The sequence below is a fragment of the Sinocyclocheilus rhinocerous genome, unplaced genomic scaffold, assembly GCF_001515625.1.
Source record: "Sinocyclocheilus rhinocerous isolate Xijiao unplaced genomic scaffold, SAMN03320098_v1.1 scaffold1292, whole genome shotgun sequence".
NCBI lineage: Eukaryota > Metazoa > Chordata > Actinopteri > Cypriniformes > Cyprinidae > Sinocyclocheilus > Sinocyclocheilus rhinocerous.
The window spans coordinates 852,709-870,396 of NW_015656599.1; the positions used below are offsets into that span (position 1 = coordinate 852,709).

General features: G+C 35.8%; 1 protein-coding gene across 1 annotated transcript in view; it reads left to right on the top strand.

Annotated features, from left to right (window-relative positions):
• LOC107720336 (RNA-binding protein 20-like) overlaps window positions 1-17,419 on the top strand; it is a 70,609-nt gene extending 53,190 nt beyond the window's left edge. The window contains exons 6-14 of the mRNA XM_016528017.1: window positions 5,196-5,339; window positions 5,743-5,874; window positions 5,953-6,032; window positions 7,601-8,222; window positions 8,570-8,662; window positions 9,115-9,673; window positions 12,237-12,344; window positions 12,718-12,839; window positions 16,787-17,419. Coding sequence (XP_016383503.1) covers window positions 5,196-5,339; window positions 5,743-5,874; window positions 5,953-6,032; window positions 7,601-8,222; window positions 8,570-8,662; window positions 9,115-9,673; window positions 12,237-12,344; window positions 12,718-12,839; window positions 16,787-16,855 — 1,929 coding nt within the window. The 3' untranslated portion in view covers window positions 16,856-17,419. The remainder of the gene's footprint in view (window positions 1-5,195; window positions 5,340-5,742; window positions 5,875-5,952; window positions 6,033-7,600; window positions 8,223-8,569; window positions 8,663-9,114; window positions 9,674-12,236; window positions 12,345-12,717; window positions 12,840-16,786) is intronic.
• Window positions 17,420-17,688: the final 269 nt, after the last annotated feature.

The window sequence follows — 17,688 nt, forward strand, 5'->3', positions numbered from 1 at the left end:
GACGCACCGCGCCGCTGCTCGACGCCGGCTCACATTGAAAATGAATGACTTCCGGCCACTTTGACGCTCTCGACGGTGGCGGTGTGAACGCACGGTTATAGGCTCACCAAGACAGTATTGTGAAATAATTCTGCAATTGAAAATAAGTGTTTACTATTTTATTATATTTTCAAATATAATTTATTCCTGCACGTTAAAGCTGTTTAAGAAGCATTTCTTCTCATCAATGTTGAAACAGGTGTGCTGCGTAATATTTTTGTAGAAACTGTGATACATTTTTTTCAGGATCCTTTGATGAATAGACAGTTCAAAAGAACAGCATTTATTTGAAACAGAAATCTTTTGTAACATATTATATTATTGGCTACACTGTGATAATGAGCGCATGAAGATGAAGAAGGTTATATCAATAGTCTTTAATCCAACAAGGGTAATCCAACATACAGGTAGCACACACGCAGACATTAACTACTCAAGACCGGACAAACTAAACACTGAAAACTGAACACACAACCAAACAAGGAAGATTAACAAGACAAACCTGAACCACATGACAAAGTTAACACAACGAATGTAAACAGTGCAAAAGGGAAAACAAAGTCTATGTGGTTGTGACTATTATATTATATTATATTATATTATATTATTATAGTTTCTAAATATGTATTTTATTCATTGTTATAATGCACTTCTTCGACATTATTCTTGTCATGGGTTTGTCTTCTGTTTATTTTACCTCTCATGCTCGTTCTTTGTTTGCGTGAACTGTAGTAATGTGAGTCTGAGTGCGACTGATGGGTCTTCACATATGGACGGCGTGAAGCATTGTTTCAGATTAGATGCTCTGACTTTGCACAGATGTCTGCCACCTATAATTGAAACCATGTCCTGTGCAGGACGGTATTTTATGCGGTTGCCAGCTTGTGGATTCAGAGACTTGCACAAAGATTCTTTATGGTGGTCTTTTTAGCCAAGTTATGTATGATTTAGTCCACTGGAGAGGCATAGGCTAATGTTAGCTCCTATTAAACCCACCTGTTTTACAGCAGCTGTACATCAGCGGTGCTTTTATAATTCTTGTAGTTTTCAGTTTATCGTGTGAAAGGATGCACAGATTCAGACTCTTGTTTCAAAAATCAGTACACAAAGAAATTCAGGGTTTTGACCGATCCGGCCAAGTAATCGAGAAGTGTGTGATGTGTTCCAGGATGCTTTAAAGGCTCTGTGGCTGGGAATTCAGTTTCAGTCCACAGAATCGTAACCTGATCTTTGGGGGATAAAGGCTTCCTGACAGGGGGAATGCCATGAGATATATGAAATTCAGAAAGTGCATGCTATAGATTTCAGATGAACCTGTTTCAGGGCCCGTGTAAAGCAGTTTAAACCCTCTCTAGATAAGCGAACAGATGTATCTGTAGCGTGATATGGTGCCCATCATCGGTAGATCTCCAAAGAGAATGCCTTTCGTTCTCCTAATTTATGATGTGCTCACGACAAATCTCTTAATTTCTTGCCAAATGTGACATCCATAATACAACACTACTGCATTCTGTTACAGTCACATAAAAAAAGATGTAATCAAAGTACCAATACATTTTTATAACAAAAGGAATGGTGACTGAAAAATATTTTTGCTTTGTGGAAACTTCAGTTACATTTTACTGGTAATAATGAACATCATATATGTTACATATCGTAACACTAGTTGTATTTACTAGTTGTAAATTGTAGATAATTGGAGTATGTTTTATAAGGAAATACTGTTTCAGTTTTTCAACTTGAAAATTGAATGACTAATTTCAGTGTTACTTGTCATTTCCTTGTAACTGTTTGTAAAATTTACTAGCAATTTCTGAGTGAAAATTGTTTCTATGCCAATTTTTATTCATTGTATATATTTTTATGCAAATTTTAGGATATTGCATTAAAAAAAATCTGGATTGAAATTATATTTATGCATTTTATCCAAAGCAGTTTGTTAAACCCACGACCTTGACACTGCACATCTAAATAAAATAAAAATATAAAATAAAATTAATTAATTAATTAAAGTCATGTCACTGTCCCATAACGTCACGTGTCAGAATTATTCAAAATAATTTGTTATTTTGATTTTCCACATAAATTATGTTAGCAATTATATTATATAGAAATATGCCAATATTTGTTGGCATACAGAAGACATTTAACAGTTATAGTCTCCGATATCTAGTTATTTATCATCTTTATTTGGTGTTAAAATGCTTTATCACAACTTAACTTTATCACAATTTAGGCTTATTTTAGTTAAGTAAGACTAAAGTGTGACCATAACAAACATTTTCTTACTTGAAATAAAATAAATGTTAACCAAAATAAAGTATAAAAGTCGGAAATTTTATTATTTTATTTAAGCTAGCCAAGGCAGTATTCTTCATTTTTATTTAATGTTAAGTTGATGTTCAAAAATAACTACAATTAAAACTGAAATTATCTAAAAATAAAATAAAATAAAAAATAAATAAATAAACACTAAAAAAAATAAATGACTAAAACTTTAACTAAAATTAAAATGAAAACTGAAAATAAAATACTTCAAAATATTAATAAAAGGTATAATGGTCTTTTATAAATCTCGGTAATAAAATAACACTACAACTTAATAACCAGAGACAACTTTGTAGGTTGATTTTCCATCAAAATGGGCCTTTGAAGCCACTCTTTACACTGTCATGCTTTCAAAACAATGCTCTGTTTGTTTACAAATCCCGACCAGCCGAGCATAGCAACACTGACTCAACCAATGGCACGAGTTTGGGGGTGTGGCTATCTGTTTGACCATCCAATAACAGACGGAAAATGTGATTGGGGAAACCTGTTTGAAAGACTCATTATTTTTGCAACAATTTCTACTAAATATGTACAATACTGATGCAGTAACCTTTCAAAAGGTACTAATTTGTACCATTTAGGGGTAAATAAGGTACACATGTGTAACTTTTAGCTTTTGTATCTTAGGGTACGACCTCAGTGACAGCTTTGTACTGTTTTTTTTTTCTTCCCCCTAAGAGTTTTAGCTACTTTGGTGCTTTGGTAGACCAATCACAAAAAAACTTATTTTGATTGGCATTCCATGCTGGCCAATCAGCAGCAGCCACAGCCCCCCAGGGTTTCACTGCACTGCCAGAGTTATGTTTCACCCAGCATTTCAACATAATCACCTTCATTGCCAGGACATCGAGCCACTCAACAATCTTCAACTGCCTACAATAAGCTGAACGAACTCCAAAACACTGGTGTTGCATTTTACTAGGCCAGCACACAGAAGCCATTCACAGTTAAACGCTGACTTGTATAGCATATAGCAGAGGCATAAACAGCCTGTTTGGCGGTCTATTTTGGTATGTGTTTATGGAGGTAGACCTAATGTGACCTTTTTGGCACATTTGGCCAAAGGGAAAGTCTGGCAGGAAGCCATTCATAGAATTATCACGAGCTCAGCTCAGACTGTTAGAGTCGGTCAGCGGCCAGCCGCAGATAAACCCAGAAATCAACCATGTCTAGATTAACATTGGTTTAAGTCTTTGAATTTGCAAGTGGTTGTCACATTCTGTGCCTTTTTGGCACCGTTTTGAGATCCGGTCTGAGTCCGACGGTTGAATAATTTACACGGATGACAGGAACGTCACATTCACTGCTTTCATTCTCACGTTCGGCAGTCATGATTACTCGGTTCTCACACACTCTGTGGATCTCTGTGGTGCTTACACTATAATACTCCTCCTATGGTGTGTAAATTGCAGTGTAAACAATGCCCCTCGTCTCTGACCCTGTGCTCACATGGGCTGAGCGCCTCTCACACTTGCTGCTGTCAATCAAATCCTGCCACCTCCATATGAAAAACTCCCTGTTCACAACCCACCTCACTGTAGCTTCTATTACTGTCATGGAAATTTAATTTTACATGCTTTTTAGAGTATTTCAATTTTGCTATACGTACAGGTATAAAAAGGTAGTCTGAAATTGACATTTTTTAATTATATTTCCTGTAGAATAATATACATTATTTAATTCATATTGTGGTACAGGTATAATATATGCTACCATAAACGTTTGGCGTAAGTAAGAATTAATTGTTTTGCAAGAAATGAAAACTTTTATTCAGAAAGAATGCATACAATTGCTAAAGTCTCAGTAAAGACATGTATCATGTTAAATGTTCAAATTCTATCATATATATATAATGCCTATTTAAAAAATGCTGTTATTTTGCGTTTTCTGTTCATTAAATAATCTGGGAAAAAATGTCACCGTTTCCAATGAAAATATGAAGCTGCGCAACTCAACTAATAATAATAGAAGTTTCTTGAGCTGCAAATCAACATATTAGAATTATTTCGAATAATTATTTCGAATAATTTCTTATTATGTGACTCTGAAGACTGGAGTAATGGCTTTTAATTTTAAAATATACTCTAATAGAAAACAGCTAGTTTAAATTGTAATAATATTTCACAATATTACTGTTTTTACTGTATCTTTGGTTCAATGAATGCAGCCTTGATGAGCAGAAGAAACTTTTCAAAAACATTAAAATATTTCTGACCACAAACGTTTGAAAGGCAGTGTAGATTAGGATCTTTAAATTATGGTATAGTAAAATGATATAGAATTATCCTTAAGTTTTTATTATCTATTTTATCTTTAGATTTTAGTTATAATATAGATTAATTCGCTAAATTTACATATTTACCATTTAGACACTTTATGTAGGTTTTACATTGTTGAAACATAACATTTAAACTTTTATATTATAGCATGGATTAATTATTATATTGTTTTTTTACATTTCAATATACATTATATATATATATAACTTAGAAATTAAGTTATAATTCAGTGCCATGTTTCTTCTTCTTCTTTCCTCTTGTGATATGGCATGGCCACAATCAAAGGTCATCACGGGCCAACTTTGGCCCATGGGCCCTGGTTTGGGCATTGTTTTTTGGCAATGCTAGGTGAATGTTGTATTTCAGCAGCAGTAGGGGGCATTAGTGAGCACAGCAGGGGCCTGATCTGATGACACATGAACTGCTAGTCACACATCTTAAATGTTAACATATATTTCATCTAAATATTGTTGATGTATTTAATTTGTTACATTAAGACAAAAACGTTTAATATGGAATATATAATAATCTATGTTGTGTCCTCAGTTTTTTCAGCGTAAAGCGTGTCCCGGACGCGTTGTGCACATCTGTAACCTCCCGGAGGGCAGCTGCACGGAGAATGACGTCATCAACTTGGGACTTCCCTTCGGCAAAGTGACCAACTACATCCTCATGCGCTCGACGCATCAGGTAAGAGATGTCAGCTCTGAAAAGAAGATAGCAATGATATATCGTACCGTTTGTCATAAATTAAACCGTAGCGCTAGGCTGAGTACTGTAAAAATAGATTTAGACAAGCACTTTAAGTACTTTATCTTAGTGCATTTAACCCCTGACACCGATGATGTCTCCATCACCTCGATTCATTAATCACATTTGACTTTTTGATTGGTCGTGTTAGTACAGACTGGGTCCAATTCTGGGTCCAGCGCCAAGTTTGACATGTGCCTGAAATGCCTGGCATTGAATTGACCTTGTAACTGTCTTGAAGATTTATTACACAATTAAAAAGAATATCTTGAAGATCTGTTCGGATCACATTTGACACATTTTATATTTCACGCATGCTTTAACGATTTGACTCCGGCGTCAGGCTTTTCTTGAATTGGCATACGTGGAGGCGGCTCAGGCGATGGTACAGTACTACCAGCTGCAGCCGGCTACCATCAACGGACACAAGCTACTGATCCGCATGTCCAAGAGATACAAGGAGCTGCAGCTGAAGGTATGAAGCTCATCTTGGCTCATCGTGATCATGGGATTCCAACAAAACCAACTCAAAGTGTTTTCCTTTCTGCTCCAGAAACCAGGTAAAGATGTTGATTCTATAATCCAAGACATCAATTCCCAGAGAGAGCGAGATGAGATGCAGGAGACTGACAGGTGAGAATGACACCAGGACACGCTTTTATCGTTTTAATCTGGATCTACTGATTTACTCGACAATACGGCAATTCATATTTATAATGAACTGAATACATCTCTTCTATAATTGAAGAATGATTTTAATTTCTAATTAATTTAAAATCAAAATTTAAAGCTAAAAATTGATTTTTGGAGGGCATAAAGTCTAAAAAGTCAGGGTGATGAAACTGTCCTCACATCATAAAGAAGAAAAAAATATTATTAAGTAGTTTGGTATAATCTACATAATATACTGATCCGCATGTCCAAGAGATACAAGGAGCTGCAGCTGAAGGTATGAAGCTCATCTTGGCTCATCGTGATCATGGGATTCCAACAAAACCAACTCAAAGTGTTTTCCTTTCTGCTCCAGAAACCAGGTAAAGATGTTGATTCTATAATCCAAGACATCAATTCCCAGAGAGAGCGAGATGAGATGCAGGAGACTGACAGGTGAGAATGACACCAGGACACGCTTTTATCGTTTTAATCTGGATCTACTGATTTACTCGACAATACGGCAATTCATATTTATAATGAACTGAATACATCTCTTCTATAATTGAAGAATGATTTTAATTTCTAATTAATTTAAAATCAAAATTTAAAGCTAAAAATTGATTTTTGGAGGGCATAAAGTCTAAAAAGTCAGGGTGATGAAACTGTCCTCACATCATAAAGAAGAAAAAAATATTATTAAGTAGTTTGGTATAATCTACATAATATAAATAATATTTTATATGTCTTACAAATCTAAGTCATGTGGTGTGACCAACATGCAGAAAACAAAAACATTAAAAAGGAAATGGCATCACAGAGATGACCCCTGCAGACCTTCATGACTCTGTGATCATATAGAATTATTAACTAAATTTCAATGTTCTATTTTAGGTATAATATAGATTAATTAGCTAAAATTGCTTTTTTTTTTTTTTTTAAATGTTAGATACTTAAATATATTAGATATAGAATACTTAGATATAGAATTTTATAAATTTTTTAAGTGAAAATGGAAAAATAACATTTAAAAATGGTAATTCATAATATGGATTCAAATTCTTTTTTAAATGTATTGGTTATATAATATTTATTGTATTTATAATATTATATAATATTTCAGAGTTTCTTGATATCAGATAATTTGACTTTTTCATAACAAGGCAAGGTTAGTAAAATGACGTGGTGCATCTTCTAAAAAAAATTTAATGACATTTATGAATTAAAAATTCCTGGTATTTGTAAAATAAATAAATAAATAAAATCATTTAAAAATATATTTATATTATCAACTTTTTAAAAATCATGATTAAGATGTGTACAATCACATGTATTCAAGGTTAAAAATGATTTATTTTTACTTGATGGTTGCACCACATGACATCAATAAAGTTGAACTTTTTTTCAAAATGGTATAAAAGCTTTTCAAATCAATAAACCTGACAAAGAGCACATTTCTAAGAACTTTGCCACATGTGTTTTCAGTTTTAATTTTTAAAGATTTTTCCTTTTCTTTATCATTCTCCCAAATCTGCTGCTGTTTTGTGTAGGTACCTGCCGGAGCGTGCCAGATCACGCAGTCCAGTCAGTCGTTCTCTGAGTCCGCGCTCACACAGTCCGAGCTTCACTTCCTGTAGCTCCGCCCACAGTCCACCGGGGCTGTCCTGCCGGCCTGACTGGAGCAACGGCAGGGGTCCCCGCCGGGCCTCTTGGGACTGGACGTCCCATTCCCGTGGCGACGAGGACACCCGCGAGAGAGACGACTGGAGGAACGACGAGGAAGAGAGACCCAACGGATGGCTGTCTGAGCGCAGGAAACCCTACCTTAAAACCGGGGACCGGATGAACCCACGTATGGGGCCCGGGGACGAGCGGGGCAGGGACTGGTATCCCCACGGAAGCCCTCAGGGTTTGTCCTTCTCCTCCTACCACTCCACAGACGACTTTTACAAGAAAGAGTCGCTGTACAAGACTGATAAACTGAGCAGGCCGCAACATCAGAGACACGAGGGGAAAACGAAGAGAAGGGAAGGTGGCGACTACCACAGACCCCGACACTCAGAGTCAGACGTGACGGACAACACAAACTCCAACTGGACAGCTGAAGACAGAGGACGCAGCAAGAAGCCGAGCCGGAGACAAGATAAAGAGGAGAAAGAGTCCGAAAATCAGGCATGTCCTACACATTTGAAAAACAACTGTATGTTTGTTTGAAAGACAACTGTAATACTGTGTATAATGCTCTGAATCACAAAATTGAAGTCATTCTTAGAGTTAAGAATATTAAACAAATATTCAAAATATAAAATATAGTATCATTTACTTCATACATTTTATATCTTTATATCAATTTTTTTATTTTAATATTATATATTATTTAAAAGATATAAACTTTGAAAAATATTTTAAATAATTAAAGAAGTTATTTTTATATTATATTATTGTAATATTATATTATGTGCCTGCATAGACAATATTTTAATAGCACTGTTTTTTTTTTCTTTTTTTACATATTACAGAAGGAAGAATATAGAGCCAAAGAAAGATCAGCATCTCCTCATAACAGCAAACCTGCACAGTCTTCAAAGTGCGGCAGAGATGATGACAGCGAGGTAAACATTCATTCAAACGCATTTTTGCTTTCTGAAATGTAAAAAAATATTCAGTAAAAACACTAATATTGTGAAATAATTTTACAATTTAAAATAACCATTTTCTAGTTTAATATATTCTAAAATCTAATTTATTCCTGTGATGTAAAGCTGAATTTTCAGCATCATTACTCCAGTCTTCAGTGTCACATGATCCTTCAGAAATCATTCTAATATGCTGATTTGCTGCTCAAGAAATATTTCATATTATTATCAGTTTAAAACAGTTGTGCTGCTTCATATTTTTGTGGAAACCTTGATAATTTTTTTTTTTTAGGATTCTTGTATTTACAGCATTTATTTGAGCTAGAAATATTTTGTAACATTATAAAAGTCTTTACTGTCACTTTTGATCAATTTGTTGCATCCTTGCTGAATAAAAGTATTAATTTCTAATGTTTCCTGGCTTTCAGGGACTGGAAAGTGTAGATGATGGAGAGGAGGAGAGCTGGTATCCTAAAAGCATGGAGGAACTGGTGACCGTAGATGAAGTCGGAGGAGAGGACGACTCTATAGTTGAACCTGATCTACCTGATCTTCACGAGGAGGACCAGAGAGTCGAGCCCAGCCAGTCGACAGCAGAGAGCCCTAAACCAAACACGAAGACCCCGACAGAAGGTGAGGAGAGCACGGTGGACCCTCTGTCCCTTCCACTGCTGGATTTGGTCCCTGAGGAAAGCTCTGGAGGTGCTCAGTCCAGGCCTGGTGAGACGCCCCTAAGACCATCTGCCCCAGAGCAACCGGTCTGTCAACTCAACCGCTTCCCATCCCAGGAGTTCAAGAGTGCTTTGGAGGAGACCTGCTCCGTCACTCATATGGACACACACATCGACACAACCATGCCAGCTGGTTCTCTAAACAACAGCAGCACATGTGAAAGTGGGAAAGTGAATGACTTGAGTAATGATGAGAGAAAGACGGCAGAGATGGACAACAAGGAACCATGTCTCAAACTTGACAGTCAGAAGAAAGGTACCCACAACTGACTTTAGTTTGTTTACATTTACATTTAGACATTTAGCAGACGCTTTTATCCAAAGCGACTTACAAATGAGGATAATGGAAGCAATCAAAATCAACAAAAGAGCAATGATATGTAAGTGCTATAACAAGTCTCAGTTAGCTTAACGCAGCACATGTAGCAAGTTTTTTTAAATCATATAATAAATAAAAAAGAAAACAGATAGAATAGAAAAAAAATAGAGCAAGCTAGTGTTCGAGGTCTTTTTTTCTTTTCAGTTCATCTCTAAAAGAGATGGGTTATGGGTGGGTTTCTTAAGTAGAGGGGTTATTCGAGCCTGTCTGAATGATGAGGGAAAAACACCAGTGTGAAGGGATGTGTTAATGATGTGTGTGAAGGGATGTGTTAATGATGTGAGTGAGTGTAGGTACAACTGCAGGAGAAATGGCTTGAAGGAGATGAGATGGCATAGGATCAAGCAGACAAGTAGTAGGATGAGTTTGGAGACTTCTGCCTCAGAGAGTGAGGAGAAGGATGTGAACAAGTGTATGTTTGCTGGTAAGATGTGCTTGACAGATTGTTAGAATGTCTGTAATGACCCAGTCCCAGCTAATGAAAATATGTTCTGAAAATGTTTTTCTAATGTTTCCATTAAGTTATAAAAATGTTGTTTCTGAATGTTCTCTGAACGTTCAAAATGTCCAGTTTTTAAAAATGCTTTAAAAAATAACATTCCATTTGATAATTTTGCAAAAAATAATGGGAACGTTACTTTTAAATGTTTTCTGAATGTCCAACTAAAAGATTTCAGGAAATAATGTTCAATGAATGATGTATAAATAATGTTTTTGTGCCAAGAACTTTATTAAAGACAAGCATTCTAATAATGCTGGAAGAAAAAATTACGTTTAGAGAACCTTGGGTGTAGGATGTTTGGGAATTTTACTTCTTGATACTAATAGTAGTTCTTGGTAGTTCCTCATAAAGATTTAAGTGTGGTCACACTTACCACTGATCTGTGAATTTTCACAGGCAAAATCCTGTAATTTCAATAGGAATCCACATTGGGAATTATATTGTGTGGGCGAAGGATTTCCCCATGCAGATTTCGCATCAGGTTCAAGTTGGTCACGCAAATTCCCCATGTAGTAAATCAGCTCAACAGGGAAATATTTATGACTAATTATAACTGGTTATGATTGATAATAAATATTTAGATTATATCTTCGAATTAACTGTAGCAGAATCAATATTACAATTATTTGATCTGTCCGTCCACCGAGCAGACAATATAATCACTTTGAGCATCAGAAAGTTGCTTAGTTTAAAAGTGACTTCTGTGTGAGCTGTGCATCATACATTGCTTCACTGTTGACAGTTGACCTTTTTTGCTTGCAAAACTGTACTAATAAGACCGCACATGTAGTCTAATTACAGCATCATACGATTAAGATTGCTGTTCAAAAGCGGTTCAGATTTACTGACTGAGCAAGTCTACTTCAAACCGTTAACTCATGAGTGAGTTCGAAACTTAAATGCTTCTGACTGACTCATTAAAAAGAAAAAGTTCTTGAAAATAATGTGTCTGTGAATCGGACACCACTGCTCAGGCAAGTGTTTATTTTTCCATGCAGGAAACACTAGTGTGCACTCAAAAGTAACTTAAAAATTAGCACCCCCTAACAAGATGAATCTGACGAAACAGCATTTTTTGCATTTGCATTTTTTGTTGCATTTGCCTTTTTTGTTGCAGTTGCAACAGTTTTAGATGCAGCCCTGCTAATAGTTTTTTTAATGAGCCAAGCAAACATGTAAGTTAGCTTGATTAAACTTGCAACTTTGTTGTGTGAAAGCTTTGACATTTTGACAATAACCTTTTTGTGTTTTGTAATTTTTGCCTGACCTGTTAAAAAGAACAAGTTCTTGAGAATAATTTTTCTGTGAATCAGACATCGCTGTTCGCATCATGTTCATTTTTGTGTGCCGGAAACAATGGTGTGCACTTTAAAGTATCCTAAAAATTAACTAACATCACCTCACAAGATGTTATCTGACTAAGCCACATTTGTTGCATTTACGACAGTCCTGCTAATATTTGTTTTAGTGAGGCAAGCAGAAATTTCCCAAAACTTGATTAAATTTGCAAAGCTTTTGTGGAAAAGCTGACATTTTTATAATAACTTTTTTGTGTGTTTTGTGACAAGAGGATAGGTAGATGATGTCAGAATTTTCACTTTGAAGCAAATAATCTTCAGAAACTTGATTGAACTAATGTTTTTTGTTTAAAAAAAAAAACTATGTCAAAATTTCCTCAAATTTGGAAATTTCGACAAATCGTTTTTTACCTACAAAACTTGTGAAATTCAGTCATCCAAGATTTTTTTTTTTTGAAGTTGCATTTAAAATCTACTCCCCTCAAATATCTAAGAGGGCTTTTTTATTTATTTTTTTCTCAAACATTTAGTGACAGTTTAATGTGATTTACAAGCTGTAGATACAAAAACATGTACTTCTCAGATCAATGATACACAACAAACACTAAATCATTTCATTCCACCTATTCATCTATTCCAGATATTCCTGAGTCATTACCGGCCCCTTCACCTCAGGTGACAGACATCTTTACTGCGTCACTCTCTCAGGAGCAGGAGAAAGCCATCAGTGAACACAGCATACCGTTAGGTACGTCCATCAGAATTCATAAGGGTCAAGCTAAACACCGCATGTACCATTTGGTCAGGAAGAAGAAAGTATGAGCAATAGTAATAGCGACGCTTTGCTGGACGAGCAGCACTAATGAACGGCTCTGGCTGTGATGTGGGCTCTCAGTGGGTGACTGAAGCCTTTAAGGCCAGCTGATGTCAGTGGAGCATTTGTCATCCTGCTGAGTGAGGTGTGAATTGCACCAAGCTTGTGTACTCATTACCACACAGCTAACGCACTAGATTCCTTCACAGCTGACTTTACACCCCTGCACAGACTCACAGAGACATATATGAAAATGTATTTGTTTGGTGTTGTTCTGATTTCTGGCTGGTTGTGTTGTTTTTGGCAGGTGTGGAGTTCATCGTGCCAAGGACAGGATTTTATTGCAACCTGTGTGGTTTGTTTTACACCAGTGAACAAACAGCCAAGACGTCACACTGTCGGAGTACAATTCACTACAGGAACCTACAGGTCATAAACATGCAGTCTTCCTTTCTCTTTCCACCCAAATATGAAAGGTTCTCTCTCTGTTAACCTTTTCTGTGTGAAGTTATATGACAACACAACACCAAAAACCTTAAAACCAATGTAGATTGATGATTCAAAGAGCTTTAGTAACACACACTTTTTAACATAAGAATTAACATAAGTTCTTTTATAAAATAATAAGCTTCAAATTTCTGAAGTCATATTATAATTGTGTGTGATAGACAGGAGCAGGTTTGATATTTTGTCAATGGCAAAAACTCTTTTGTTTGCATGATACATCCACGCCCATAGGTGTCAGTATGAAGTCCAAAACTACTAGCGTAACATGCCAGTGAAACATTCTTCTAAAACAAACTTTTTAGCGCACCTCTATATATAGCGCACCTTTGTTTGTTAGGTGTGGCATGTAAGATCTATCGCAAGTATTCTTAAGAAAGAAGATGATTAATTATGGTTTCAAATGTTGGTTGATGTCAGAGTAAAGCAGTGCTTCCAGATTGGAATTATGGCCCATTTATGAAACTTTTACTACCTAAAACACCATTTGCAAGAGGGATTAACTTTTCAGTGAGGGTCATTGGTTGAATTTGTTAATTTCTGGTAATCTCTGGCTGTTGATCTAGAGTCAACTCTACTTAAAGGGGTCCTATTATGCTTTTTCACTTTTTTAATTTTAGTCAGTGTGTAGTGTGTATGTTTGGGCATAAAAAAGATCTAGAAAGTTACAAATCTCAAAGTCCACTCCAAAGGGAGATATTTCGTTTTTTAAAAATCCCTTTTCAAGAACTACAGCAAACGGCTCGTTTGGACTACAGCGTTTGTTTTCCGGGCTTTGTGATATCACAAAGCCCGGAAAACAAACGCTGTAGTCCAAACGAGCCGTTTGCTGTAGTTCTTGAAAAGGGATTTTTAAAAAACGAAATATCTCCCTTTGGAGTGGACTTTGAGATTTGTAACTTTCTAGATCTTTTTTATGCCCAAACATACACACTACACACTGACTAAAATTAAAAAAGTGAAAAAGCATAATAGGACCCCTTTAAGAAACGGATCTAATAACAATAGATACATGAAACATGCCTTATGCAAATGAATCAAACTTTCAAATGGTACATATGAGAAAAGTTACACTACAGACTAGCTAACTACATGGAAGCTGCTTAAGTGATTCAAATCAGTGAATAAGTGAACTGCTGCTTCAAATCTCTTCCCAAATAAACTAAATCAGACTTTCCAGCGGTACATATGAGATTAGCTATATTAATGACTAGCTAACTACATTGAAGCTACTTAGGGGGCTCGAATCAGTGAACTGTTTCTTAAAATATCTTCCCAAATGAACTGATTCACTAAAATGAATCAGACTTTCCAGCAGTACATCTGAGATTAGCTACACAACAGACAACCTAACTACATGGAACCTATTTAAGTAACTTGAATCAGTGAATTGTTTCTTAAAATATCTTCCCAAACTAATTGATTCAACCAAAATGAATCAGACTTTCCAGCAGTAGATATGAGATTAACTACACTACAGACAACCTAACAACATGGAAGCTATTTAAGTAAATTGAATCAGTGAATTGTTTCTTAAAATATCTTCCCAAACTATATGATTCACCAAAATGAATCAGACTTTCCAGCAGTACATCGGTGATTAACTACACTTACAGTCTAGCTAATTACATGGAAGCTACTTAAGTGATTCAAATCAGTGAACTGTTTCTTAAAATCTCTTCCCAAATAAACTGAATAACTAAAATGGACTATAACTAACACTGGACTGTCCAGTGGTACATATGAGATGAGCTACACTACAGTACAGTACAGTACAGACAACCTAACTACATGGAAGCTACTTAAAGGGTTAGTTCACCCAAAAATGAAAATTCTGTCATTAATTACTCACCCTCGTGTTGTTCCAAACCCGTAAGACCTTCGTTCTTCGTCGGAACACAATTTAAGATATTTTTGATGAAATCTGAGGGCTCTCTGACCCTCCCATAGACAGCAAGGTAACTACCACGTTCAAGGTCCAGAAAAGTACCAAGATGATCGACAAAGGCTCGCGTCATGATACTGTCGTGAACGCGCGTCCACAAGTGCGCAAAAAAGTATTCTCATAGCGTCGTAACTTTACAGTTGAACCACTGATGTCACACGGACTACTTTGTCGATCATCTTGGTACTTTTCTGGACCTTGAACGTGGTAGTTACCTTGCTGTCTATGGGAGGGTCAGGGAGCCCTCATATTTCATCAAAAATATCTTAAATTGTGTTCCAAAGATGAACGGAGGTCTTACGGGTTTGGAACAACACAAGGGTAAGTAATTAATGACAGAATTTTCATTTTTGGGTGAACTAACCCTTTAAGTAACTCGAATCAGTGAATTGATTCTTAAAATATCTTCCCAAACTAACTGATTCACCAAAATGAAACAGACTTTCCAGCGGTACATATGAGGTTAGCTACATTACTGACTCACTGACTACACTGAAGCTATACTTAAGGGACTCAAATCAGTTAATTGTTTCCTAAAATCTCTTCCCCAATGAACTGATTCACCAAAATGATTCAGACTTTCCAGCGATATATATGAGACTACTTACATTACCGACTACCTATCTACATGGAAGCTACTTAAGTGACTAAAATCAGTGAATCAGTCAACTGTTTCTTAAAATCTCTTCCCAAATGAACTGATTCACTAAAATGAATCAGACTTTCCAGCAGTACACATGAGAGAACCACTTAACAGAGTGTATTTGACTATTGCGTCAGCTTTGCTTGGCAGTATGCGAAATTCAACAATGTGAAATTCAAACAGCGATGTAGCATTTGGCCACGCTACTCTGCTACTTGTTGGAAATAGAAGCTTGTTACTGAAAAGGCTTACTTAGTTACTCGTCACCACTGGTGACTGCAATGTATGATTGACTGATCTAAGAAGCCCAGTCCTCAGGGTGGGATATAGTTTCTCATTATAACCCTTCAGATACACACACATACAGACAGACAAACACACTTTCCAACACAACATAGTTGAGGTGTCAAGGAGCCGGACATTCCCCGTCATCACAGTCAGACCACAACCAGTTGTCGTGTCTCTCAGACTAGAGCGGTCGGCCAAAGAGCGTCACCTCATACTTCACTTCTCCGCCTTGAGGTCTGCCAGCTGTGTTGAGTTTACAAGAACTACAGTGAGAAGGTGACAGCTGAATTTAACACCAGAAGAGCAAAACAGGTGAAACCGAGAGAGACAGAGAGAGAGAGAGAGAGAGAGAGAGAGAGAGAGACTGTAAACACTACAGGAAACACCTGCTTTCCTCCCACATTTTGACCTTCTTCTGTTTCAACATGTTCCTTGTTTCACTGGTAAACAAATATGCTTTTTGGAAGGACGCACATAAATGGGAGTTTCTTCAACTCTTATGTCATTAAAACAGACCTCAACAGCAAGTCCAGTAGACCATGATTGCAAAATTACTTTGCAACTTTAAAATATGAAAGTACTATCATGTAGTTTAGTCAAATTATGCAAAAAAGTGTGACTAGATTATTTAACTGTGTGCATTTAGGTTACTTAAAAAGCCAGCTATGAAATTAGCCTTAGTAAGACAAAGTGTCACACATTTTATCCACTGGTAAACATTGTTAGTGCTAAAATTAAATAAACTAATGGGTTTTAAAAATATATGTTTTGATGGTGTTTAGTTTCTAAGACAAAAGAGCCCAGAAACACGCGATATCTCAATGTAGCTTGAACTTTCTTGAGTATAACAGTTATAACAGATGCTGTCAGTCAGCCATTTTAGTCAGAGAAACCAAACTGTTGCTCTTCAAGGCGTTATAGCTGCTCTTATGCCTGTAATTTAAAAGTAAATTGTCATTTGTGTAATTTAACAGAGGATTGTTTGTGTTTTTATAGAAGTATCTGTCGCATCTGGCAGAGGAAAGTCTCTTAAAATTCCACACGGAGTCGCCAAACACTGAATGAAGCTCATGACATGCTGAATGCTGAGAGACACAAAACAAAGACAACGAGGATGGAAAAGGACACAAGAAGAACTGCAATTGGATCATCTGTGTACTTGGGTTCATAGCAATACAAACTGTATGAAAGTTTTCATTGATTAAAAAAAGGCCTATTAAATATCATAGATTTTAAAGGAATAGTTCACTGAAAAATGTAAATTCCAAACACACATTACCTTTTTTTTGTCAGTGAAATACAAAGCATTTTTTTCAGAATGTTAATGCTGTTATTTTTCTGTACAATGGAATTGAAGGTGGACCATGGTTCCAAAATTTAAAAAGCACCATAAGAGTAGTCCATGCGTCATGTGCACTATATTCCAAGTTTTCTGAAGCCATACGTTAGCTTAGTGTTAGAAACAAACTGAAAATATAAAAATAAATTTAGTTTTTAGACCTCGGAGCCCTGCACATGAGATGCGAAAGAAAATTAGACATTATGGCTATGTTGTACTTATTCATTTTCTGTTTTATTTTAGTTTCAACTAAAATGAGGGAAATAATCAGGGTTATTGTCGCAAACTAAAACCACATATTTGTAACTTGAAACAAATGCTAACTGAAATAATTTTATTTCTATAAATAATTGTATTTATTTAAACTTATTTTATTTCAGCTAGTTGCTAAGGCAGCATATCTTATTTTTGTTTAGTTTAACTTGAAGTACTAAAATAACTCAAACTAAATAAACTAAAACTAAAAAATAACAAATAATAAAAACTATACAGACAAAAAAACGAACAAAATGACAAAACACAACAAAATTACTAAAATGAGCTCAAATTAAAACAGAAA